This window comes from Buteo buteo, chromosome 16, assembly GCF_964188355.1.
Source record: "Buteo buteo chromosome 16, bButBut1.hap1.1, whole genome shotgun sequence".
Taxonomy (NCBI): Eukaryota; Metazoa; Chordata; class Aves; order Accipitriformes; family Accipitridae; genus Buteo; species Buteo buteo.
Window position 1 is genome coordinate 15,983,961 of NC_134186.1, and position 27,531 is coordinate 16,011,491.

The 27,531-nt window shown below is 38.2% G+C and overlaps 1 protein-coding gene and 1 long non-coding RNA gene across 12 annotated transcripts in view; one reads left to right on the plus strand and one right to left on the minus strand.

Annotated features, from left to right (window-relative positions):
• The window catches only part of PLEKHA7 (pleckstrin homology domain containing A7), a 166,910-nt gene that overhangs the window by 84,320 nt on the left and 55,059 nt on the right, over positions 1 to 27,531 (plus strand). For 8 of the 11 annotated variants that reach the window (XM_075047990.1, XM_075047994.1, XM_075047991.1 and 5 more), the window contains 2 exons: positions 13,766 to 13,849; positions 22,132 to 22,243. In XM_075047990.1, coding sequence (XP_074904091.1) covers positions 13,766 to 13,849; positions 22,132 to 22,243 — 196 coding nt within the window. Of the gene's footprint in view, positions 1 to 887; positions 906 to 13,765; positions 13,850 to 22,131; positions 22,244 to 27,531 lie in introns of those variants that run through there. The other 3 variants (XM_075047995.1, XM_075048000.1, XM_075047999.1) reach the window with 2 other exon arrangements.
• LOC142040298 (uncharacterized) lies at positions 13,846 to 27,426 on the minus strand. The gene is made up of 4 exons (XR_012653168.1): positions 27,336 to 27,426; positions 25,304 to 25,809; positions 23,391 to 24,573; positions 13,846 to 16,602 (listed from the first exon to the last, which is right to left on the minus strand). It is a non-coding gene; the product is annotated as an uncharacterized LOC142040298 (long non-coding RNA).

The window sequence follows — 27,531 nt, forward strand, 5'->3', positions numbered from 1 at the left end:
AGTGCCGTTGTACTCTTGGAGGTGTTACCTGCACCAGCTGCAGGTTGGTGAGAATGGAGTGCTCTGGTGGGGGCTTCAGTACGGTGGAGCTACAGGACAAGAACCAGACAAAGCAGCCATAACGTGCTGCTCAAGTGGTGCAGGAGGAATGTAGCTGATAGCTCCACTATATATAGTGATGTTCTAAGAGCTGTCTTTTGGCTGGATTTTGCTGCAGCCTTGTTCCCTGAACCAAAGTTAAGGAGCCTGATTTCATCTGTTTTGGGTGTTGATATTTTGGCTGTTGTATTTGGCTTTTGACTTCCAGGCTTATTGTGAAAGGTTGTAGTTGCTTCATCCTTCCAGTTACTTTGAAAAATAATAGCACTCTTCATGTGTTTAAGGAAGGAGTTTTCATCTTTCCCAGCGGGATAATGTGGTTTCACACAGAGTCTAATTCAGAGCTGATTTTGAAGATGCATGCTGTCCCCAGATGGCTGCATTCTATCCAATAATGCATATTGATGTTTTCTGATACAAATGTAACCTCCGAACCACTTCATAGAAAACCAGCAAAGTAGTTTTAAAAATGTTTGCTAGCTAAAGCTATTTTTGAGACGGAAAGAGTGAAAATGTATTTCTTTATACGTTCCTTGTGCTATTTTCCTTAGCCACTAGATCTTCGTATTGTCATTAGTTGTGTCTACTGTGGACTTTTTCTGAACTGGCTGTTTGGGCACTCTTAATGTGTCTACTTAGTGACATTAAGACTACGCAAATGTTTCTTCTGTGGCTGGGTTGTTTTCAATGCCACTCCTCTCACAGCTGTCTGATTGTATTTTATTTTAATATTTTATTCTCCAATTTTCACCTTCTGATAGTGCAGTGTGTTGTTTCAAGAAATTAAACACAGAATGTGATTATAGGTGAGTTTTCTTAAATTTGATTTATATTTGGTTCACATACTTAGATATTCAATACACTAAACTCAACATGATTTATGTCAATAACGTAAATTGTTATTAATCCATTGCTATAGGTAATATTGTGATTTGACATGCTTTGATTACATTGTGGGTTTGGGGGTTGGGGAGGAGACACTGGATGACTGAAAATAATTGCCTTCTTTCTGCAGAATTAGTTCATTGGTTTATGTTTAGCAAAGAAAATTCTGGCATTACACTCACCAAAATAGTTCACCTTCAAAACAGTTTGCTTGGGTTTCTGCATGGAGTAAAATGAGTATTAAAAGCAGAAAAGTTTTGGCGATTCGAATTGTTTAGTACAATGTTGAAATTCTTAATATCTTAATTTTTTTTTGGTTGGTTGTATAAAGCTTGTCTAGTAGTGTTATGTATATTTTAGCATATTTTCCTTTCTATAGATGCTAAAGAGAATACTTTAAATTAATTCTACAGCAGTATTTCTGTGATTGTTTGGAAATGTCTTAGGAGTTTCTCTGCTTGTCTGACTTGGGACCACTGAGTATTTCTACATGTCCATAAGGACAAGCTGGCTCTAGGTTATTTCTTTGAGCAAGTTTGACTGAAGTCTTCAACAACTGATAGAGCTATAAATCCTTTTTTTTTTTTTTTTTTTTTGTAATGCTGAAGAGCTTTTTGTTGACTCAAAAAGACATTTCTGGATAATTTATAAACTCTGTGCATAAACTAAAAAGAGAATCTTCCATGTCTGTTTTACAGTTCCAATCCCTAAAATATTTATCTGGAATTAGTTTTAGGCTATGAATCATAGCGGGTTTCTCACTACACAGTGGGTAACTTGAATGATGGAAACATTTGGGTAAATAACATTTTAGTCAAGTTTTATCCACTTTGTAGCTTTAGCCTCAGAACCATTTTATATGAGGTATGAAAGAGTGTGATTAATACACGGTAACTCATAATACTATATTGATTAATGTGATTTTTTAAAATTAATTTTTTTAGAGATACAAGTCTCTGACAGTGCAAATAACCCCTTTCTGTAATCGCTGCAGTTTTATTTAATGGCAGTGGCAGCTGTAATGTATTGGGTTTTTTTCCTAACTGATAGGGATTGGCCCTGTGCACATGCGGTGCATGCAGGTCCGTGCGCTTCCTGCGCGGGTGTGCTGCGGGGCCAGGCTTTGTGCCTGCAGGTCTGAGGTCTGCACCTCATGCAGGAGGGAAGAAAGGCTCCGAAAGAGGGGATGATGACGTTCTGCTAGGAATGGCTCCTACTGCCCCAGGGTAAGAGCTGCCCCTGGTTAACTGGCCTTCCGTTGGTTTTAACTGTGGAGTGTAAATTCGGCTCTGGGTTGGCATGGATTCATGTGTGACTTAGAGTAACATTCTGTGAATTGATGCTAACGTCATGGCTATCCTATGTGTCAGTATTTCAGTGCTGTAGGTGTTGGGCTTCTTTGGAAAGGAAAGTAACCAGTAGGTGTGTAATTCAAAGCTCTGAAGAGTTGGTCTGATAAACTCCTTTAATTTATACTTACTGCTCTAGGCAAGATGATCTTGTATTACTAGTCTTCTCTCGAGCAAAAGCTTGATGTTATGTGCCTTTCAGGAGTACTGTAGACCATTTTATACTTAAGACTTGTTAGGAAAAAGTATTTTACAAATGCATTTAAATTTGGTGGAGATGCATCGTATTTTATCCAACACAGTGAGCTGAATGAGATTGCGGAAGGAGGAACTCCTTTAAAGCAGTCAAGAATCACACAAACAAAAGGAAATAACGTTGTTGCTGTAATTTTAAATTTTGACTTAAGCTGTATATGAATAGAGTTTGAAGTGTTTCAGAATTAACCACAAGATAGGCTGGAACAGTTTGTTACTAATGAAGGAACTTTTATTAATATATATGCCAGTAAACATGAACAGCCAACTCACAAGAATAGGAGTGCGTTGTGGGAAGTGTGGTTTCTTCACATTAAATGGTACTTCAGCGAATATGATGCTAATACCTGTGTTTATTCTTTCGCCTGGTATCTGAAGGGGATGAGGTTTGTAGGATTACAGCCAGTACCTCAACAGCATTGTGAAGCAGTGGAGGACGTTGGTAGGGCTAGAGAGGGACTGAGACAGACCCATGCATGTGTTGCATGTCTTTAACTCCAGGACAGGCTTTGGTTGGAACATGTGTTCTGTTAGATAAAAAGCACACAACCACAGGAACGCAGGCTGTGTACATTCTCTTCTTTCATGGAATATTTATTAGTAGAATGTAAATGGACTTTGGATTTAATTATTTGGTGAAGAAGTTAATTAATGGTATTATTAAAGGTTGAAGGAAGAAACCAGGTTCTAATGCTAATTTGAGTTTTTCTTCCTAACTGATATGGAGTTTTTACATTATTCTGCTAGCAAGATCTGTTCTGTGAAACTTTTTTGGTTGTTTTGGGTTTTGGTTGCGTTTTTTTTTTTTTAGGCTTTGTGGTAGAAATGGGAACTATACCCAACCTTATGATTGTAGGGCAACTTGGTTTGGGTGAGACCTCAGGAGGTCTCTAGTGCAACCTTCTGCTCAAAGCAGGGTCAGTGGTGAGGTCAGACCGGGTTGTCCAGGTCTTCCTCTACTCTAGTGTTCAAAATCTCCAAGGATGGAGACTGTACGACCTTTCTGGGCAGCCTGTTCCAGCACTTTACCATTCTCACGATCCATCTTTGTATCCTCAAGGTGAAAAAGCTTTTCCTACATGCAGTCTGAAGGTCTCTTGTTTCAATTTATGCCTGCTCTCTCTTGTACTCCTGTCATGCACTACTGTGAAGAGCCTTCTTGATTACCTCCTTGCCGGGGGCTGCTGGTAGGTCATCCTGAAGCTATCATTTCTCCGGGCTGAACAAGGCTGGCTCCCTCAGCTTTCCCTCACAGAGCAGGTGCTCCTGACCGTCTTGGTGCCCCTCCACTGGACTCACTTTAGTTTGTTGATACCTTTCCTGTATGACAAAGTCCAAAATTGGATGCGGTATTCTAGACTGTAGCCCTGAGGGAACTTGATGGATACCAGCTGTAATTCTTTAATTCTGTTCTGGACGCTTGTGATTTTGTAAGAAGACAGTATTTGATTAAAACTTCATTCCCATGGTATAGGTTGTGGATAAAGTGTTTCCATTATATGGAAAGGGGAAAAGGGTAATATGTTTCCACATTGTCCGAGGGCACACACAGCACCCCAGCAAGGCCTCAGTCTGCAGTATTGTCCTCTGATAATCACTTTTTTGTATTATGCATTAAATTCTATAAATAACAAATCAGAAGTGCATTTGTCTTAAGAAGTTGAAATCTGTCTTCAACATTAAAAAGCTGATGAAGAGAAAATGTTTTGAGGTTATGTGTCTTACACGGCAGAGGAACAAAGTTTTTGAAAGCTGTTTTATTCAGTTTTCATAGCTGTTGTATTAAAATTGTTTCAGCTTTCTACGCTGTCTGGCTTGCTACTTAGATGAAAGCTGAATGCTGGAAAACTTGTATTTGCTTTCATGTGTAGAATAATGTGGATTGTCGGGTCTATTATTGCGTAAGTCTTTGCATCAAAGTAAAATATGTTCAAATAGGACTGGTGAGGGTTTTTAGCCTCCATTGGTAAATTTAGATGCTATGCATATAAACATCTTTTTTATTTTAACCAGTTTTGTTATGGCTTAAGAATTGAGATATTATATATTTTTGTGTAAAGTTTCCCTTAAAAACTTCTTCCAAAATAGTATGCTTATATGGCAATGCTTGTTGGATGGCTTCCACACTAAACCCTTTAAATTGTGGTTGACATTGGAGTTTAAGGGTATGCTGCTTTTTACCCAGGGTGTTTTAATCATATTACTTAGTGATATCACCACTTTATTTGTTATTAGAGAATGAATTTATTAATTTAGTTTGTGTATCAGATCCAGAAGAAATAAATAATGTGACGTGTCACTCTCTGTATGTTGTTTTCTTGTGGCAGGATTGGTTTATAGCAGTATTTCACATCTAACTATTCTGCGACTCTGCTACTGTAATATGGTTACACTAGGTCTACATAGTTTTCTTCTGTGTGAAAGGCTGTAGGGCAAATGCTGCTTTATGTGAAGTACAGAACTGAGTCGTGAAAAAAGTTAAGTTGCTGCTTTCCTGTCACACCGATGATCCCCAGTGGAAAAACAAACAAACAAACGCCTTCTTCACAAAAATCTTTGATTAAAAAAATACTTGCTTTCTATGTGAGCATCTGTCTTTGGAGTTTCTGCATCTAATTGGACTGTTGGGACTATTTGTCCCAACCATTTAATCCTGTAGGAGCCACAGTTATTTGTATCATTGCAGAAATATCTGTGCCAGCATTGGAGATGAGGGCTGTGTGTGTGTATCCCAGATATACATATAAATATGTATATGTGTATATATGTAAGCATACAAATATATGTATGTATATATCACCAATACATGTATTTAACTATTGGGCCTACTCCTGTTTCCATTTCAAACTTTCAAGTTTTGACTTAGATTTTCACATGCTATCGTAAGGAATGTACAGTCAAGTCTGCTGTTCACGTTGTGATGTTGGTGACATTTCATTGTCACTAAAAGTCAAGATTGTTTTTATTAGGTAGCAAAGTTCCAAATTAATTTAGATAGATAGTTTTGAAGGTACTACATTTTATTTTGGAGGTTTATGGACAATTTTCTGACTCTCTTAAAATACTTTAGTGGGAAAGAAAGGAACAGTCTTAAGTGAGTTCCAAGCCTGAATTAAGATGTGATACAATAACGTGATCTTTTATCTTTCTAATTTTATTTTGCTGTGATCAGAGGATTTTTTTTTAAAACTTAATTATCAATTTTGAAGGCAAGGACTGTAATTTTTCTAAAACTGCAAGAGTAAGGAAATAGAATCAAATTTCACTTTTCAGGAATGTCCTCTTTTCTAAGGATTTCCTGGTCTTCAAAACTTTAACGTGCTTTTTTCCCTTAATTTGAAGTTACTTGAATGTGGGTTTTGTGAGTTAGTAAAATCCTGATGGTGTCTCATGATATGCATCAAAGGGATTTGTGAATCGGCAGATGACTTCAACCTGTAATACTCATGGAAGTCTGTGATGATCGTATATTAATCCTTTTATCTGAGTCTTTTAATGACTGAAAATATCTGTAGTGATTCAGTGGCATTTTCCATATTAGCTTACCAGTGATTTATTAGATCTGTTCTTAAAAGGATGTTCGTTAATAGCAAAACCTTTCCTGCCGATCTTACTATTGGATAGTATAAATTATCTTTGGTAGTTCATTAAAACAAAAAAAAAAAAAAAAAAGACCCTGCTCCAAAGAAGCCTGCAGTTCCCTTTTAACCTCATTATTAGTGAGCTAGGTAGAAGGAAGGACACTATGTGAGAGCATGACTGTCGGTTTAATGTTAGTTTCAAACTTTTCTTGTCTGCAAGCTCTTACAACGAAAAAGTGAAAATATGATATAATCTGATATCATGCCAGCTGTCCCCTTGTCTGTCTTTATAAGCACAGGCTCTTGTGTTGACTGATTGTAGTCACAGACATAGCTGCTCAAGATAGTTACAGAATCGTATTCTGCCTAAATAACTAACCACTTGCAAATTCTCAGGGTGATAGTCTAAGGAGGATGTGAGATTTGAGAGAATAACTTTTACTCTGTGATTCTTATGCAGTAGTGCATAGGTTAAGATGCTAATTAAACTGTATGAGGGGGTGAAATTTTGACTTTAGGAAAGTCTCCCAGACACTGATTACAGTGGAGCAAGGGTTTTACTGGTACTCCGAGGAGACACTCTACTATGATAAAGTATGGATAATGTTCATTATCTTGAAAAGATGGGGTTTTGTGTGTGTCCAGCTTGTAGTGCTTGTGTAATAGAGTTAGTTGGTATTGTTCTGAACTCTTCCAAATTATGTTTGTATTACATTGCATTTTTCTTCCTATAATATTATCTGCAGAACTTTGATGGCACTGATTTTCTTGGACTATTCATTGATACTCTTTCTAACCAACTCTAAAAGATAATATCTAAAAAATACTCAGAAGGGAATGCTGAAACTATTTTGAAGCTATTGATGTATATCAGAAACATGTTATGAAATAAAGCAAACTGTGCCTGGCTGTTTTCCTGGTTATATACAAGCACTTCCTCCTGTCTGAAGTAACAACTTGCTGGCTGAACAGCAGTTCTTCACTGTGTGAGTTCTTCTGTTGGCTGCACTCATACCAGTAACTCCCATAGAAGCGTGGGTGCCCACATCATCACCATTTGGGGTATTCAACTTAAAGATGTTCATGCTTATCTAGTCTTGCAGGGAAGCATAAAGGAGTCAGCTTACATGGAAAATAAATACTGTAGAAATAGCTCATAATAATTTATAGGACAGTCTGTCCAATGACACCATGAATTTTTCTTGCAACTTATAAATTTGTTTTTGATGTGATGTAGACTCAATCAGTAGTTGATTCACACATTTCAAGGTTCATCTGCTTGGGCATTTAAATTACTCTAGAGGCGATCTATAAACTTGCTTGGCTTCAAATGAAAGGTCGTCAGCATCAGTCATGTCCAAAAGTTAATTATTATAACTTGGCTTTGACTTGAATACAAAATGAACTGAAAGGTAAAAAAAAAATAAAAAAAAAATAGGTGAGGTTGCATTAATGATGAGTTCTGCAAAAGGATCCATGTGGGCAAAAGTGCCTGCCTGTGTCAGTTACATTGTAGGATTGGAGACTTGATTATAATTGTGTGGTTTTCCTGTGTTTAAATCAGTTAGATTTCATCATACTCTAGGTTAGGTTGGTGCAAACAAATGATAGGCAGTGTTAAATTTGCAGACTTGCTTAATCAATATCTGAGAAATGTTTTAGGCTGCATTCTGATGGTGAGCAGTAAGGTGCTATCAAAGGCTATAGGTGTCTGTCTGCACTCCCACCCACCCAGCAGGATCATAAACAACATGGAGTTTGTAAGGTTATCTGGTTCCATCCCCCCAACCCCTGAAGCCAGGGCCAACTTAGAAGTTACATTAGATGCTCAAGCAGCATACTTTCATGTGTGTCTAACGTTAGCCAGATGTATTAACATTGTTTACATCTTGAAGGTCTTGAGTCTTAGTACCTCGGTCTTCAGACAGTGGGTGACCATCAGTTCTTAATGTTTGTCGATATTGTGTATGCATGCTGTGAAATGGTAGAATTTGTGTTGCGGTATCTAATTGCAAAGAGCCAGTGTTTGAACTGTGATTCTGTTACGAAAGGTCTGAGCCTTAACTATTATCAACCAACAGCAAGCCTTGGAAAATTGTGTTCTGTAACTTTGAAATTCAGAATTACTTTTAACAGTCTATACTGTAATTTAATAATGATGGTAGTAGTAGATGCTAATGAATGTAATTTTTGTGTGGAGTTTTCATACTTGCTTTGGTTTGGTGGTTCTGTTGATTAGTAATTATACAAAAACAGAATAATACAGAACTGTTAAAATTAAAAGATGATTGCTAGGAAAAATGCAGTATTTTATCACACAGAAAATGTGTAACATTACTAGGAAAGTTAGCTTGGCATTTCAAATGTGTAGCATTGTACTAAATACAAGTTACAGTGCATTCAGAATTCGCATGGTGAAGCGTCATAAGCCTTTCCCAGTTTTGTTGGGGATATTAAGTCTTTCTCCAGTGAAGAAAGAATAAAAGGGGCATGAAGAGTGGAGCAGCATATTGTGTCCTTTTATTAAGGCTCATTTATTGTGCCCATTATACATGGTAGATTTCTGGACAATAGAAATGCGTTCAGTAGTTGCTGTTTGGAGGAAATACAGATGATTAACTACCAGGAGGCTTGGTTAGCTAATGTGTCTGGCGAACAACTGTGCCAGGTCTTTTCTTAGTCTGTGCTTGGAAAGGAAGGAGAACTTTCACTGCAACAAGGTTATTAGATCACTCTCACTGGAGATGTTATTGTTATCATTGTTGTGTAAACAGATACTACTGTTAAGCAAGTATTTAAAGGACATGAAAACAACAACAAAAAATAATGATCTAAATCTAAAAATCTAACGTTACAATTTCTCTCGTTCTAATCAAAACAAGGTACTGCTAATATTCTTGGAGTACATCTGTTTAAATACTGGGAAAGCTTCAAAGGTATTTTAAGAATTTAGTGATACTTGCAGAGAAAGATGGAGGGAGGAGCAGAGAAAGGCAGAAGAAAATAATTTAGGTTGGAAGGAACCTCTGGACCCCGTCAGATCCAGCCTCTCCTGTTCAGAGCCAGGCCAGCTTCAAAGTTGGAACCAACTTACAAAGTTTGATTCAGTCGCTCAGGGCCTTATCCGTCTGCAGTTTGGATGTTTTCAAGGATGGAGATTCCACAGCCTTGCTAGGCAACCTCTTCCAATATTTGACTGCTCTCACTGGGACAAAAATCTCCCTGCTATCTAATTCCTTGTTGCAAGGCATTAGCCATCTGTTGTATAGGTTGTTTTGAATACTATTGCTTATTCTTAATGAGTCCTATGAGGCAAAACACTTAAACTCTCACTTTTCAAATTCAAATAAACCACTGTGTTCTGCAAAACTAATTGTTAGTGCCAGTGGTTTCATTTCTCTCTTCTCAGTCAAGTCCTAAGTATTGAAGCTGCAGATTTGTGGAAAATTTTGGTTTTGTATGCCTTCTCCTTGTCTGTGAAATTACCATCTGCATTTTATGTAGTAACAGAACTATCCTTCTCTTTCTCTGCTCTTGCTATTTGAAGTGCAAAACGTCTCCCAAAATGCAATTGCTCAGATATTTAAGAAGTGTTTACTTTCCAGCTAAAACTTTTATTGTTAGCAAGTAATATTTAGTCTATTAGTAATGGACTTGCTCTTTAACTACAGCAGGAGGACTAATTCATCTTCTGAAGGCCTGCTGAATTTATTTCATGGGAAATAATAAAACATTTGTGAAAGTGCTAGTGTGGTATAATGAGTAACTTCATTTCCTAAATAACCCTAGAGCACTTCTGGAATATAGTCCTTTTTCTTAGTGTTAATTGTAGAGTGAGTTATTAATGACTAAAAGCCTGCAGATGAGAGCTTGTTGACAGTTTGTCTGCCCCTGGAGAATAAAGCTGACAATGTATCTGCATTTTTGTTAGTAGGCCTAGCCTAAGTATCAAAGATAAAACAGGCTGCTTCAGTCCTGTTTTGAAAGGAAAGACTTTCAGCTTAAAACTGGTCTGTGTGATAAATATGGAGTTTAATTGTTACTGTTACAATTTATTTATTATTTTCTTTGAAACCATCTGCAATTTCCTATTCCTTTCTTTGGATGTATACCCAAAATTAGAAAATAAACTCATGTAAAAGTGCTTCTTTAGAAAACAATACTCCTCAGTCCTTTTGTGAGAAAAAGATCATGGTTGCTTTGTAGATGTTAGCACTGCAGGCTTAGTGGAATTACTTTCTCCTGATCTGTGATTTCATGGGAAAACTGAAGAGTTAGAAACTTCATTAACCCACCTCTGTAGCAGAGGTCAGTTCTCACCAGTCTAGGGAATGAATGCTGTTGCTGGTGCTGTGGGGTAGTTGATGGCCTAATACGTTGTTCACAGCTTTTAATGGCTGTAGGGCTAGAATTTTGTAAGAGCCGAGGCTGGAAAAAGACCTTTTGGTGTAACATAAGCTGTCACAGCTTTCAACTTTTCATTAAAGATGTTCATTATATTGGTCCCTTATATATGACTTCCTGTAGCAAGGCATATTGGAAAGCACGCACAGAAAACATCCTCTGCCGTTCATGGTCCAAGTGGGACTTAGTGTGAGCAATTTGTGGTTTTGGTTGTGGGGTTTTTGTTATTGTTGTTGGGGTTTTGGGGGGTTATTTGTTTGTTTTGTTTTGGTGGTGGTTTTTGGTTGGTTGGTTTTCATTTGTTTTTTAAATCATGGCATGTCCTGAGCTATTTACATTTGAATGTTATGGCTGCACAAGCTGTTTGATTTTTTAGCTGTCCTTTACTCTATAGAAGGATTGTTATCTCTTTGGAATTTCATTACTCCGAAACCCCAAAATATTTCTTCATGCCTTATTCTGTTTCTGGGGGTACATCCTGCTATGCTGGACAATTGGGTCAAATCTGTAAGACCTGAAATTGCTGGGCATTACAGGAAGAAAACCCTTCTTTAAAACAAAAAAATGGATGAAGTGTTCATTTTTGGATCTTTGAGGTATAATTAATTTAATGGCTTTATTATTTTTGTTTTCCAAATATATTCACAATGTGTTAATATTTTGCTGCATTTGATGGGATTTCTAGTTTTGGATGTTGTTTACCTAAATATTGTTAACTAGACTCAAAAATCCAGAACCTTAGATAAGTGAGCTCTTGATTCATTACTCTCTCTAATTCTAAGGCTCCCTAACAGCATGTCAGCCATGACCTTTCTAATACTAAAGAAAGATCTTCAGTTTCTTATTTCTTTAAAATTTGTGATTTTTATAGCTTGTTTCTTTTGACACGGCTGCAGAATAAAGGGTTTAGTAGGTATAAGACTCTATAGAAATTGTCTTGTGTTTTCTGTACAATTAATTGAAATGATTGACTTTGGGGAGGAGGGAAGACTACCAGTTTATCTTGAAATAAGCTTTCTTCACTCTGTATTTTTGCATTATATGAGTACAGTTACACAGCTAGATAAAATAATTGTCTTTAATGGATAGCAATATTTCACAGAGGGTAGCAAACATCTAGATAGCACTCTGGGGGAAAGGTTGATAGAAAATCCTGATTTTAATTTAACTCAGATGAAATACTAAATTATGTAAATTGCTAATGTGACACCCATTTACAAGAAGGGTCGGAGGGAGGATCCAGGGAACTACAGGCCTGTCAGCTTGACCTCGGTACTGGGGAAGATTGTGGAACAGTTTGTCTTGAGAGTGCTCACATGGCATGTCCAGGACAAGCAGCGGATCAGGCCCAGTCAGCATGGGTTTACGAAAGGCAGGTCCTGCTTGACCAACTTGATCTCCTTCTGTGACCAGGTGACCTGACTAGTGGATAAGGGAAAGGCTGTGGATGTTATCTACCTTGACTTCAGCAAGGCCTTTGGCGCTGTCTCTCATGGCATACTCCTTGAGAAGCTGGCGTCTCATGGCCTGGATGGGTGCACTCTTCACTGGGTGAAAAACTGGCTGGATGGACGAGCCCAGAAGGTTGTGGTGAATGGAGTGAAATCCAGTTGGCAGCAGGTCACAAGTGGTGTTCCCCAGGGCTTGATGTTGGGGCCGGTTCTGTTTAATATCTTTATCAATGATCTAGACAAGGGGATTGAGTGCACCCTCAGCAAGTTTGCAGATGACAAGGAGTTGGGAGGCAGGGTCGATCTGCTTGAGGGTAGGGAGGTTCTACAGAGAGATCTGGACAGGCTGGATCAGTGGGCTGAGGCCAATCGTATGAGGTTCAACAAGGCCAAGTGCCGGGTCCTGCACTTCGGTCACGGCGGCCCCATGCAGCGCTACAGGCTTGGGGAGGAGTGGCTGGAAAGCTGCCCAGCAGAGAAAGACCTGGGGGTGCTGGTTGACAGCAGCTGAATATGAGCCAGCAGTGTGCCCAGGTGGCCAAGAAGGCCAACGGCATCCTGGCCTGTATCAGAAACGGTGTGGCCAGCAGGAGCAGGGAAGTGACTGTTTCCCTGTACTCGGCACTGGTGAGGCGGCACCTTGAGTACTGTGTTCAGTTTTGGGCCCCTCACTACAGGAAAGACACTGAGGTGCTGGAGCGTGTCCAGAGAAGGGCGACGAAGCTGGTGAAGGATCTAGAGAACAAGTCCTATGAGGAGCGGCTGAGGGAGCTGGGGCTGTTTAGCCTGGAGAAAAGGTGGCTGAGGGGAGACCTTATCGCTCTCTACAACTACCTGAAAGGAGGTTGTAGCAAGGTGGGTGCTGGTCTCTTCTGTCAGGTGGATGGTGATAGGACAAGAGGAAATATTGCCCAAGGGGAGGTTTAGATTGGATATTAGGAAAAATTTCTTTACCGAAAGGTTTATCAAGCATTGGAACAGGCTGCCCAGGGAAGTGGTTGAGTCACCATCCCTGGAGGTATTAAAAAAGCGCATAGACAAGGCACTCCAGAAGATGGTTTAGTGGGCATGGATGATGGTTGGACTCGATGATCTTGAAGGTCTTTTCCAACCTAAATAATTCTATGATTCTATGTTGTTTTATATAGGCTATGCAACTGGACAGCTAAGGTTATATATGATGCTCTGCATGGAGGTGTAAAGAAAAATCATTGAAGAAATACCAGACTAGAGGGGAGAAAAAGCATGCAGCAAATGGCTTCCACAAAATCTCTCTCTGTGATCTCATTAAATATTACAAATTGTGTAAAACATTGTCCAGTAACACGTTAAATTATTTTACTGGTTCTGTTCTGTGAAATTTACAGAAATACAAATCAGTAATTTATGATGTGTCATTTCTATGTTAAATTTAAATAATCTGGTAGTAGTTAGGTGTAAATAATCATAAATTCAAGTGCGTCTCCCTAACTAAGGTTTGGAACTAGTTTACTTTTAAAACATTAACCTGTTTAATAATTAAATGGTACAGTGTGCCATTGGCAAAGTCAACAAGAATGCAGGAAGGAGCTGAAAATATTTCTAGCTTGAAAAGTACCTCAGAAATACGTTTCATTTCTGGAGTAGCAGCCGCAAAGCATCAGTATAAACAGTTCTGCCTTTTAGAGATCATAGATATATTTTACTGAGTTTAGCAATATTAATTTCTTTTTTCTTTTTTTCTTTTTTTTTTTCCTTTCAGCCATAATCAGCAGACCACGTCATTTAGACATCCTCTGACAGGACAGGTTTCTCCAGAAAATATTGAATTTATTTTGCGAGAAGAGTAAGTAGTTTTATACCCATATCAAGACATCTAAAATAGTAATGCATTTACCTACAGTAGTTTAGTAGTTTGACAGTTCTTCTGGTATTGTAGCAAAAATGTCATAGAGATGGTTTATGCTTAAAAATTTACTTCTCATAGTATGTTTTTGAGTCTAGCACTGTTCCACATTAGGGCTTGAGAGAAAATCTTTACCAAATCTTTAATAAAAAAATCCCCCCAAACCCCAAAGTAAACAAACAAAAAAAGACAATATAAATAGGATACTTAAACAATGATGCTTTAGCTTTATATAAATATCAGATATACATAACATAAATGTAAAATGTCTTTAGAGCAAACTGAAAGGTTTGTACTGAAATTGAAATACACAAAATATTACTGGTTTCCATTGTAATTCCTTGGTTTTCTTATGTTTTAGCTTTTCTGTATTCCCTGTCTTGGCCTGGTATTTATTAAAAGTAGGCATTCTTCCACTTATTCTGAGAAATGGAATCACATATATTAGTTTCCAGCATATTTTATCTTGATTGTCTGATTTAAAAAAAAAAAAAAAAAAGAAAAAAAAAGGCATGAGATGCGTATGTGCAAACTGGTGTATCTGGGCATGTCTTTGGCGTTGGTTTGGATCACTCCCTGTTTCACTGTAGGGTTTAACTATTCCTGTCATCCTTGCTGCATGCTAGATTGCTCCTGGAATCCCTTCTGTAATGCTATGACTGGATATCATCCCTAGACAGAGTATAGGAAAAAGTTCTACATCACTCCATCTACATCACTCCAACAGGCAAGAGGAAAGGGTCACCACCAGATAGCTTTTCTTTTTCCAGCCTAGTGTTCCAACACTGTTTAAGCAGCCTTTAGCCCTTCATGCATCCCAGAGGCAGGCCATCATGCTGTAATGGCCCAGATGTGGTGGTTTGTATGGCTGCCCGCACAATTCTGAACACTTTGTTTAAACTTACATGACGTTTAATTTGCTTTATGTTTGATTTAGAGGAGTGTAGGATTAAGAAAAATGAGGCCCAGAGAAGGCCATGCGAGGCTCCCAGGAGACTGAGGCTTCTCTGGCAGTGTCTTCTATTGTGGACTTGGGGAGGAAAGGAGAAGTAGAGCATGACTGTATAGCCCTCTGCTCAGAGCTTCGGCTACAGCCCTGAGAAGTGCTTCTCAAATGGTTTAACAAATAAACCAACCAACCAAAACCAACAATAGCAACAAAACCCCAGCAAAAAAACAACCAAACAGCTGCCCTCCCCCAAGCCCAAAGCACATCAAAGGGCCAATCCTATGTTAAGGTCCCTGCTGAGAATCAACATGAAATAGAACATTGAACATATTTTGCAGTGTGTGGGAGAGGCCTGTGATTAGGTACAAAGACTGTGGGATAGCTACTGAGCTGGAGGTCACCCCGGGTGTTACCTGGTATGGGGGTGGTTTGCTGCTTGGGAGGGGTTCAGCTCCTTAACAGGTCTGCAAACAAGCTGCTCCAAGTCATTTAGTGAGGAGAACAGGGATTGTGCAATGGAGCAAGTCTCAAAGGCAGTATGGACAACAGCCACTGCATCTGTGTTCCAACTTCTGTCTGTTAACTGATTTTTATTTAATCTGTTGTAAAAGTTCAATCAAATTTAATATAAAGAAAATTTGTACATATGTAAGGGAAAATAGGTGTTTGGATAGAACTCCTTGGAGTGCCTCCCTGGGCTTAGTCACACTTCCCTGGGCTGTTTCTGGTTTTGTAATCATGGTAGCAGATAAAATATTAAAAGCAGAAATGAAAGAACAACTTGCTGGTGGCATGTGGTTTTAGTGATCTTTTGTGTATGTTAGAAACTCTTTTGGAAGAGAAATGAAGGTGTTTATCTGGAGGGCAATCAGATGAATGGGCATAACTTGTCATCTCTAGACTTCAGTTACACTGAGATGGTATGAAAAGCGGGAAAAAGATCTTACAATGTAGTAGAATTAATAGAGACAGGTGGTTTTTATTCTAAAAGAAGAGGGAATGGCTGGAGGGATATAGAGAGGAGTATGTGTTTGTAGTGACTACTCAGGAAAGAGTCTTTTGCAAGAACATTTTCCTGAGCTCTATTACTGGCTTTATTATTGACACATACAGTTTTAAAATCAGATGTTTTTAATATATCAGTTAAAATTGCTTTAAAGATGTCATTTTCATGTGTGTGGGATGCTCTGGTTTCCTTAGTTTTGTACCACTTCTGTGTGACAGCGTGGGTTTTTACACAGATGCTGTTCATCATGGTCATACCTGAGTTCCTGTCAAATGATGCTGTTGACATATGTGGATATCTCTGCTGAAATCAAAGGAGCTGTTAGCACCTCCCTGTCTGTAGGCCTAAGAATCAATGGGGCTATGCCGTGTGTTCAGTTCTTTTCCCTGAGGCATCAGGGATTTGTATGGCATTGGTGTTGTTCATGGTGTATTAGTATGGAATCAGTGTTGCAGATCGTATCTTGTGATGAGATGACTTTCACAAACAGGACGCAATTGGAAAGATAGTCTCTGGATTTGCATGGTCGGTGCAAACTTTCCATCATGGGATCCTTTTGACTGAGAGTACTTCTTTCTATAGCTGAAGAATCCTGTCTGAAGTAGTAGCACTTTTAAGGATTTCATAAAAGGCAATTTGTTCTTCAGTTCTGTTGTGACGTGATTTATTACTTATGGGTTGATTTTAATTTAAGATTAGGGCCAAAGCCAGGAGTTGTCACCAGATGTTGACGGGGAGCTGGTGGGGAGACATAAGCACAAACTTGTTCAGGCTGCAACAAATGTTAAATGTGTCCTTTTAATAGATACATCAGAAAAGTAATTTACAGTAATTTAGAAATGATGAATATACAGACTGCTCTGGCCGTTTCTCATCCAGGAAGCAATGTTCTGGCAAGAAGATTTGAAAAGAAGTTTTGGAAAATGATGTCAATAAATGATGTAATCCTAGCTTGATTATGAGTCAGTTATGAACCAGACACCCTTGCGTCACTTCATCAAATGAGAACTACATATTTTCAGTAGAAGGCCGAGAGTGTATTTTACTAGTCTTTTCCCAAGGCATTTCCCCTTTTAAACAGTATCACATCAATTTTGCTTTTTAAGCTGAAATTTGATTTCCTCAACTCCATTGTAACTGAAGGATAAAAACAAAGAGTATTGCCTGGAACCTATAACTTTTGAATTACATTATCTTTTGATTCTTACGCTATTCCTTCTTCCTAAAGGCGTTCTTATTTAGGTTTTTTTTGAGAAATAGTGATTGATAATTCCTTATGTCCTAGCCCATTCTTAGCTGAGACCACTGTCAAATCCCTACCTCCTATTCTGTTTTTACAAGCTTAGCAGCTTTGGTCACTTAGCACGTGGCTTGTGTGTTCTGTACCTTTCACTAGCCCTGTTTGAGAGCTAGCTTTTCTGTATGATGCTTTTAGATTTGTCTTTTTTCTGATGGAGTGATGGATTATAGGTGAATGCAGTATTCAGTGTATGAGCTCATTGTTTTTTATAATTTAATTGTATTTTTCTTCTCTATTCTTTTCCAAATAATTCTTAACATACTTTGGCTGCTTCTACTGATTGTGCCAAGATTTAAAAATATCTTTCCTCAGATGGCCAATGTTGTTTTGAGCGATAAAAGCTGCAGAAATGTTTTTAATTTCTTCCTCCTTTGAATTAGTTTTCTGTTGTTGACATTGAATTCAGTTGGCATCTTATCACATTGTTACTCATATATGAAGATTATTTTTCTATCTGCTCCTGTCAGCATGTCAGTTTGTGTTCAGAATAACTTTTGTCCTCTATTGACTTGGTCACCTCACAGTTTTCAGGATCATCCGTAAATAATTTGTTCATCTTGGCTGTATGGGAATTCCCTCTGGGAGCCACCCTCCGTTTCACAACTGTCTCTTGATTTCTGTGCTTTACTTTTATGTTTTTAATGACCCCTTAATCCACAAAGGGACCTTTCATAAACAACCAATGGAAAAATGAGTATTAATGATAAGGCTGCCGGACAGGCGTTAGATCTAGTTTAGCCACATTGTTATACGCACAATTCTCTACAAAATCTATGATAGAATTACTTAGGATAGATGCACGTAATGTTTAGATTTCTTCTCTCTTATCTTTCTTTAAATAACAGTTCTTTAACTAATTGTATACGGAAAGGAAGAAGCAGACACTTACAGCCATGTATCTAATTGTATCTGTAGCTAAACACTAGTAGTAGTGTATTAGAAGCTTTGCAATGTATTTGTGATAGTAGTATGTTTGCAAATGAGAAGGTAGTACTTTAAAGTTAAAAAAGATAAGACTTGAATGTAAATGTAGAAATATAGGGGAAAAAAATGCGCTTAATCCAATTAGTGTTACCTTCTTTTTTTGCCTGTTTTTTGTGCAACTGATAGAAGCCTGTGTATCATCTCTGGGGAGAGAGCCATCTTATTTTGTCTATTGCATCTGGTTACTATAGCAGCAAAAATATCAGGTGGAGAGAAAGGAGGAAACCCAAGCAACCCCAAAATAAATATCTGCCATGTTTATGTGTATAGAAATACTAGGACAGTTAATTTTTTATCTAGCTGAATAGGAGATTTATTAGTATTAAAACTGGATTGACATGATGTTACTGTGTCGTATTTGGTTCCAACAAAATAAACTTTTTAAGTCTCTGGCATGAATGTGGATCTTCTAAGTCGACTAATTTTTATGATCTTTTAGAGTAAAAGAATATGTTCTGTTGTAAGTATTGCATTTTCAATACAGGCTACTGCTGTAATAATTTTGTGGTTGTTGTCGTTCAGTGGTTTGGGGTTTTTTGTTTTTTGTTTTTTGTTTTTTGTTTTTTTAATAAATCAAATATTAGCCATGTAATTCTTTCAGCTGGTAAATGTGACTTCTGTAAACCTACTAGCACTGTTTAAGTATAGCAGGGAGTTGCCTGACAGGAGATACTATACAGTTATTTTCAATTATTTTAAAAAGATTTAGAAGGAAAAGATTTAGAAGGGACTGGTGCTCTGAATGTACACAGTACAATTCTATGTGTGTATGCACACATCTGAGGGAGGCAGTAAGAAAAAAATCCTGAAAATAGACAAAAAAGTCACTATGAAGACAGGATGGGGTATCTTGGATAACAGTTATTATCAAACATCTTTGGTAATAGTGATTTTGAACTACTGTTTCTCAATGCACAGAGTTAATGCTATACATAAATATATATTTTTAAAAGATGAATCTGTAAATACTATTAGGACAGCGTTAACTCCATTAACATGCTGGGATGTTTCAGGTGATTTTGGATATTCTGCATATTTTTATTTGCTCTTAAAAACAGACTGAGAATATTAATCAGTTATTAAGACACTTGAATACTTGAGTTTCATTATGTTTCAGGCAACACATCTATTCTGTCCTTGAAAAACTATATAGAAGTACTTAAATTAATTTTCAATATTGTTTGGTGTTTTCTATTACATCTCGGGTACAGACAATTTGGATTACCAGTGTTTGCTGCCCAAAACCTTTTTTTAGGAGAATAATAACCTATTTTCTCTTTTGATGGACTTACTGTCTTTTTTGCTGGCTATTTAAGTTCTTCCACATGGCAACAACCTCACATTTCTTAAAAAGCATTTTTCTCCTTGTGAATTTGAAGTTCATTATTAATCTCGGTACTACTAGAAGAGGAAAGCTTGATTTATTGGCAGTGATCACTTTCAGTAGCAAGTGGAAGAGAAATTGCTAAATGGCCACATTATGAATGCTTAGAAATTATGCGTTTATTGTTCTGTATTGCATTATGATTTTCTGATAGTGATGGCCTTGTTAAACATATAAAGCTTATCTTCCTCTGTAGTTCTTTTAATTTATTTTTTTTTTTAAACTGCATTATGTTTAGCCTACTGTAAAACAGTATCTTGTGAAATAGTGAAAATCCTTTCAATCTGAGTTGAATTTGTAGATTAAAACTATTCCTCTGGGGTTATTTCCCTTTCCACATTAATGTTTTTATTGAAAATATTAATTCCAATTTATCAAAACTTAAATTTTATTTTTCATTTTTGTCTTTCCTGAGAAAGTTAGCTCTTTATGAAATAGCTACTCTATAAAACAAAGAAACATAATCTAATCAGATTATTTATAGTGTGGAAAGCCTACAGATTTTCTGAACATGTATGTTATGTGCTCTCTCCTCTTCCCTCCACTTCCTCCTTTCCTCCCTCCTCGCCCCAGTGAGTATCTGGACAATATTGTGTGACTGTCCTACAGTATAAAACTCAATAGTTTGTGGTATGGACATTGTAGAGAATCTAAACCTCAAGGGAAGAAGAGAAATTTTGTGTCCTCTAAGGCCAAACATTTTCCTTGAATGTGTTCTGTTTTCATACTTTTGCAACTCATTTCTATTGGCCTTCTTAATTATATAAAATCTAATACTTTTTTTTGAGGAAGCAGCATAGAAGACTGTCACATATCTGTTAGTATTCCTTCCTCGCTGAAATACCTACTCTTGGTTTAGTTGCCTCGAGCAGGGAAATGGAACCTTTTTGATAAGTAAATATTAGGAAAAGGTAAGTAAGATGCAGGTACATTCTAAGTCTGCATTTTCTACCTGTTTTGAAAGTTCATAGAGGGGGAACGGAACAAGTGAGAACAGAGTCAAAAGGAGATGATAAAACTGGCTGATCAACAGAAATCAACAGTTTAGGCAGCATTATATATGGGAAGTGTCTTAATCTGCTCTTTGCTGATTAAATGCTGAAGTAGGATACCTGGTCCATAAGAGGTAAGGCAAATTGTATCAAACTGATGTGATGAAGCTCTCGTGCATTCAAGGCTGGCCAGGGATTTTAGGGACTTGCTGTGGTTTGTTCTCATATCTTAGAGCTGAACTTAGGTATAAAAGCTAGAAAGAAGGGATTTATGCCAGATAAGCAAGGCATAAAGGAAATGGGATCAAAGTTGTTTTACTTCCTTCCAAGCTTAATTGAAACTGTGTGGTCACAAATGGAAAAATGTGCTTTCCCTGACACCAAATGAACTATAAAAGCTTTTGGACAGGTAATTGTTCATGTTGTAACTGAGGAAGAGCAATGGTAGCAAACACCTTGTCCTCAGTTAAACTTTGTGTTGAGCTACTACAATCACAAACTCTTCTTCTCTGTTCTTATGAGTGATAACTGCTCCAAATTACTCTGTTCTCTGTTGCATTCAGAATTGGATTGAATTTCAGTGGTGGCAAAAGTAATGTTTGGTGTGGCTTGTCTCTCTTTTTTTTCTTCTTTTTTTTTTTTTTTTTTAAATAAATGGCTTTGGTGACTTATTGAGGTAGGAAAAGGAAAATCATAGGTTGCTAATAGTTTGGGTTTTTTGTTTCTGGTGTGACTGTATCGCTGCTTGTTCCTAAAATATAATTTGCTAAACTCTGTTGTTAACGATTTTTGAAAATACTACCTGTGGGTTTAATTCACAAATTTGTATTGAGCCTGGATGCTGAGGCTTCTCCTCACAACCTGCATATGGGATTCCACAAGATTTTGCACTTCTGTTTGTCCTCTCATTTCTTCATCTGGGCAGCTGTACTGAATTCTTCCTTGTTGAACAGGTTCTCATGGTAGGATTGATCTTACCTGTGCTTTAAATGGCTGTCTGCATCTAAGCTAGTTATCAAGATTTCTTGAATCTTAGTATGACTCAGAAGTTATTTATTTCTAACAATATCTGCCATGAATTGCACCATTTCACTTAAAAGGTATTTTAATAATTCATATTGTAGTATGAATCATATTTTGGGCAGATTCAAAGATCTAACATTAAGTTAGTGAAAGATCTAACAGTAGGCTAGTCTCACTTTGATTTTAAATAAGCCTGTTATTGCAAAGTGCTGACTCCTATCCTTCCCTCCCCAGTACTTGCTCTTTCACATGTTTGGGCACAATCTAGTTTCCCTACGTTATCCTTATCTTCTCTGAGTGCTCTTTGTTATATCTTGATTCTCTGTTGGACTTGCAGACAATTTGGCAGGTTTTTTCCTCCCGATACATAGACAAATACCAATCATCAGATGCCACTGGCAGCATCTGCTTGACAAATACCTGAAATCAAAATAATAGTGGTGGTGCAAAGAAAGTTGCAGATGCATGGGAAATGTTTGACTAGCCTGTCATTCATTTGCTCACTGTTAATATTAAATATAAAAAGGCAAAGCTGACTGTTTGAAACAATGTGCTTTAGATTATCTGGTTTTGTTTTTTTCCAGACAGAATTCATCTATGTCCAAGCAACAAATAAACCAAAGACCTTCAAGCATGGTCAGTGAAACATCTACCGCAGTAACTACATCTGCTGTTGATACAAAACCTGGCTCTAAGGTAAAGGAAAAAGGCTGTTGTTTCAGCTTGATTATTAGAACTTCACTCACTTTAAATCCAGTACTCATTTAATGCTGATTTTAATAGGGACATGGGTTTAGTCTAGAAGTCTAATAACTTACCTCAAAGAAGAGGTAATATCTTCCACCCAAGCAAAAGCCTTTTTACAGCATAGTAGCACCGTATGGCAAAAAATGCTGCAGAATACCGGGAATTGTAATTTGCAGTTCTTACTTTTCCATGAAACCTTACTGCTGTTCTTCATCTTAGTAACAGCTTAGATTCTTTTCTGCCATCACTGTGGTGCACAAACAGTACAGACACCAAGTTTACAGGCAGAATGTTTAATAATAGAAAAATCTATTGTTTGTCATTGACAAATGGCCTGTGTTGTTTATTGTACAAAATATGGTAAAGCGCTGTACTTGGAAGTATTCTAATGCTTCTTTGACCCTACAATAAATACAGTACAGTGAGAATGGGAGGGGGCTGGATAAAAAGAAGCGAAAAAATACTGTAAGAATTAGCAGAGATAAGATAGATTTCTTAATTTTGCCTGCAGTTTTTAAACTTCTCAGGTTTCTTCTAAATGCAAAAGTGTGAAACCTGTTGAGGTAATTGAGTTGAAGAAAGAACTTTGCCAAATTGGTTGCAAAGATATTTTTGTTGAGTTGGAATCACTTAAAATCTTTTTCTAATGTTTTGATATGCTTGGGTCAATATTAGAAAAGATGAAAACAATTTCATGAAAAGCTTAAAAAAAAAAAAAGAAAAAAAGAAAAAAATTATTTTTTTAGATCCAAAGTGTATAGGTTATTGGACCAACACAAAGATTGTCATGTATCAAATCTCAAGAATACATTTGTCCTTAAAGTGCTAGATGAAGTTTTCACTGAAAACAGTAGAATCAGTAGGTTACCTGAGTTACTTGATACATTTCTTTTTGGTGTTCTACCATTTGAACTTACCAAAGTACTTGGGCATTTGTGTTTACTGTATTTATTCTCCTTATTCTGATTTTTTTTAAGCCAGCATTAGAGGCAGAAGGCTCATCTTTTTCACTCTTAAAAGCAGAAAACTTAATGGGGACCTGATACTCTGCTTTGAGCTGGGGATTTCTACAGTGACACAGTTGGCTTTAACTTACCTGGGATCATACTTCTGCCAAAAAGAGTGCATCCTCTGTCACCCACTCCAGCTGCTTCTCTTTGTCACGTGTTTGCACTGATCTAATCAGGCTTTGCGAAACAGTCAGATCAAAAATGGTGACTGGATACAACTTATAGCACTACACACGTGCTAGAGGTTAGTTCACTGGCGATGTCAGAAAGGCAGAGCTAAAGCTGAGGGTAATGCTTTTTCCATCACAGCTTGGAGAATATCCAGAATCACCTCCCAAAACTCAAGTGCATCTCTGCTTCTATTTTGTTTACAGTCCAGTATAAGTGTGGCCACACGTGCTTCTTGTAGGCTCTCAGGTATGGCATTTTTTTAATACGTGGCAGCTTTAGACTTTGAATAGAGCTCTCATAGAGGGCTTGCTTGTACTTTCCTTCTCCACCAAGTTTGTGTAAGATCCATCCTGCTGCAGGCCCTCAATAAACACTTTACTGGAGTTTTGATTAAGACAGAGAACCAGCGTCTTTCTTATAGTTGCTTTGTTTCATCATTGCATGTGTTTCCAGGCTTGCAGTCACTCCTCTCGTTCTGTAGAGTCAGAAGATCTGTTGAATTCCTTCACAGCCTAACACAAAATGATTTCAAGTGAACTAGTAATGAGAATAAAGGCTGTAAAATGAATAACCTGTGTCCTCCATTTAGAGGTTGACTTCTGGCACGTTGAGAGTAGATTTTAACGTCCTTTCATCTATTTCTAAATGTTTTCTTCCATGAATTCCATAATCATTCTTTCAAAGAGTGAGTTCCCAGATGCGGACTTGAGACACAATCATGAAGCCGAGACGTGTTCTGTTTGTCATGGCAAAGGTCTCTAGCTACCCATAGCTAATTATTATCTTTTATGAAATGCTTTTATGCAAATGCCATTACAGAATTGTTTAGGTATAGTGTTGGAATCCTGACCAAAATCAAACTGATTTTTATACAAAGCTATACTCATTGAAGTAGTACCAAATTAGAAAGTGCAGGAACAGGTATGTGGCTTTCCACTTGATTCTTCTGCAGAAAGTTGACAGCTAAGAATTGCTGCATTTGGGGTGGAGGGGGAAGGCAAGCTGCTGACTGTACAGCAGATTTGTCATTCTCAATTCAAGATGAAAGAGATGAAGACTTCTGTCTTGCTTGTTGTGGTGTTGGATTGAATAAAACTTCTGAAATAGAAAGTAATTGTTTGGAAAGAGAATTTCACATGTTCTGGCCAACAATGTCAGTTGTACAGTGTACAACGAGAGGAGCATGTTGGAAAGAAGAAAAAGAAAAAAGCCAAAATTAGGCTTATACTTACCAAAATGTTACTATGTTTCATTGGTATGTATATAAACATATTTGTAAGACACCTGAGATAGGAAGTTTTGCAGAAATGCACACAGATTCTTGGGGTGGGCCCCACCATTTTGATGCTGACACTGTGAATAAGTCATCCGAAGACTTTAGACCAAAGCAGTCTATCCTTCCTTTTGAAATTTGAGGCTTATAGAGTTGAGGGAATAAAAAGTGAAAGGCCATGCTGATTTTTGTGGTTTAAGCCCAGCCAGTAACAAAACACCATGAAGCTGCTCACTCACTCCTCCTCCCTGGTCCCGGTGGGATGAGGAGAAAATATAAAGAAAAGCTCATGGGTCGAGACAAGGACAGGGAGGGATCACTCCCCACTTACGGTCATGGGCAAAAGACAAGCTCAACTTGGGGAAGAAACAAAATCAATTTAATCTACTACCCATCAAATCAAAACAAGGATAATGAGAAGTAAAACCCCACCTGACAACACCTTCCCCCCAGCCCTCCCTCCTTCCTGCCTCAGCCCCACTCCCGGTTCTCTCCCCCTCCTCCCCCGGCGGCGCAGGGGAACAGGGGACAGGGGTTGGGGTCGGTTCCTCACACCTTGTCTCTGCCGCTCCTTCCTCCTCAGGGGCAGGACTCCTCACTCGTCCCCTGCTCCACCGTGGGGTCCCTCCCACAGGAGACAGTCCTTCACGAACTTCTCCAGCGTGAGTCCTTTCCACAGGCGTGGGTTCTTTCCGTGGGCCGACCTTCTGTCACACACTGCTCCAGCGCGGGCTTTCCCATGGAGTCACGGCCATCTTGGGGGGCATCCCCCTGCTCCAGCATGGGCTTCTCCACAGTGGGCTAGTGGGCGTCTGCTCCCCCGCTCCCCTCCATGGGCTGGGGGGGGACAGCCTGCCGCCTCATCACGGGCTGCGGGGGCATCAACCTCCTCAGGCGCCCCCCCTCCACCTCCTTCGTCACTGACCTCGGTATCTGCAGAGGGGTTCCTCTCACATTCCAGTCGCGCTACTCTGAGTCATTCATAAGCAAGCCAGCATAACAAAGGTACTGAAGTCAAAAGCAACTTCTTTCTCTTCAGTGACATAGTTAGCTGCTCTGACCTGTGTTTTTCAATACACGATAATGATATCAGAATATTTTAAGTTAAGAAAAGACTACTGCTGTACTGACAAATAGTTTTTAAAATATACCTTTTCTTTTCAACTAACTTTTTATTTTAACTAATGGAAGCAAGGCATGACATTCAGTATCTGTTACGCTTTGTTTTATTCCAGAGCAGAATGAGATAATTAATACTACAAATGATATGAAAATTTTAAATAATAAAGCACCATAAAATCATTTTTTATTTCTATTACAGGTATTGTATTGATATAGAATATACAGCCTTGGGAAGACTTTTCGCCCTCCTGTGTAATAGAAATTGTTCGGTCTTTTGACCAAGTCCAAGGATGACTTTTCTACATTGTGGTCTGAATTTTTTAAAAATTAAATAAGGTCAGAGAATCAAAGTGCTTGATCAGTGACAGGGGATCTGATGAAAAAAATCAAATTTAAACCCTGCTGGAAGGCTAGATCAGCTATACTTTAACTGTTCCTCAGTTCATTCACCCTTCCTAGGATAATATGAGAATGAAGAATTAGGAAGCTAAATTCTGTACATTTTGTAAATTGATTTCTGTTCAGGTGCAAAGCATAGATTTTTGACTTTCAGAGCCTTAAACAGTTTGGGCCTCATTATTTTTCATCACCCTTGTAATGTAGCTGTTGCATCTAACATTTGGCAATGTTTTTTTAAAACCTTGACTGAATTGATTTACTTCTCATTTTTCTTAAAAGAAAACATATATGGCTTGGCCTGATGATCATATGATCATCCAGAGCTTGGCTGTCCTCGTGATACGTCTTTGTGGTGGTTGTTTAAAGTCATATTTGGACACAGGTTCACAAGTTATCTTTTGAAATATTTTCAAAAGCAAACACAAAATGCCTAACATCTTATTTCTTCCTTCCTTTAGTGTCAGACTTGCTGCTTGTAGGTCTGTGAGCGAGTACCGGGAGAGATTTTGCGGTCATAATTGACGCGCTGTGTTTGCACAGCTAGTGCTCTGCAGCTTGTTAGCTGAGTGCCTTAGCACAGGTATGGCAGAGAAATGGGCTGGGAGATCTTGGGGATACCATCCTCACCAGGCTTTTACCGTGAACTGGTTATTATTGCCAGCTGAATGGCAGGGGCATCTGCTCAGAAACCTGTGGCTGTTTCCAGAGCTGCTGTTTGCAGCTGACAGAGCGTCAATACCTTGACCAGCTGAGAGAAGAGATTCAAACAAAGGAGAGACATTGTAGGAAGGAGACAGAGTGTGAATCTGGACAGCTCTTTCCATGGAGAAGTCGGGAGTAACTGTAAGGGTGATTTGTGCACCTCAGCTTCCTAAAGCAATTGCAGTAACAAACTGTGCCCAGATTGGAAAAGAACAGGCAGGTTAGTCATCCAGAGATTCTCACTGTCTTTTTCACAGGCTGATAGGCTTTCCTTGTTTGTTTTTGAAATAGTTTTGCCCATGTGAGTCAAAACAGGTTGCAGTAAACCACAAACCATTACCTAGTCCTTGTGATTTCCACTTACCTCTGTCTAGGTCTCTTCCTTAGCAGCATCACTCTGTCGTCTCCTTTTGTTTGCACGGTCGAGGTCCAGGCATTTTATTAACCTATCAATGTTGTTTGACTTTAAATAGGAAAGGAAACCAAAACCAACCAAAAAAAACCCCCCAAAACAAAGAGCAAGAGTAGGATTCATGTGCACAAAGTCCTATGTGTGTAAG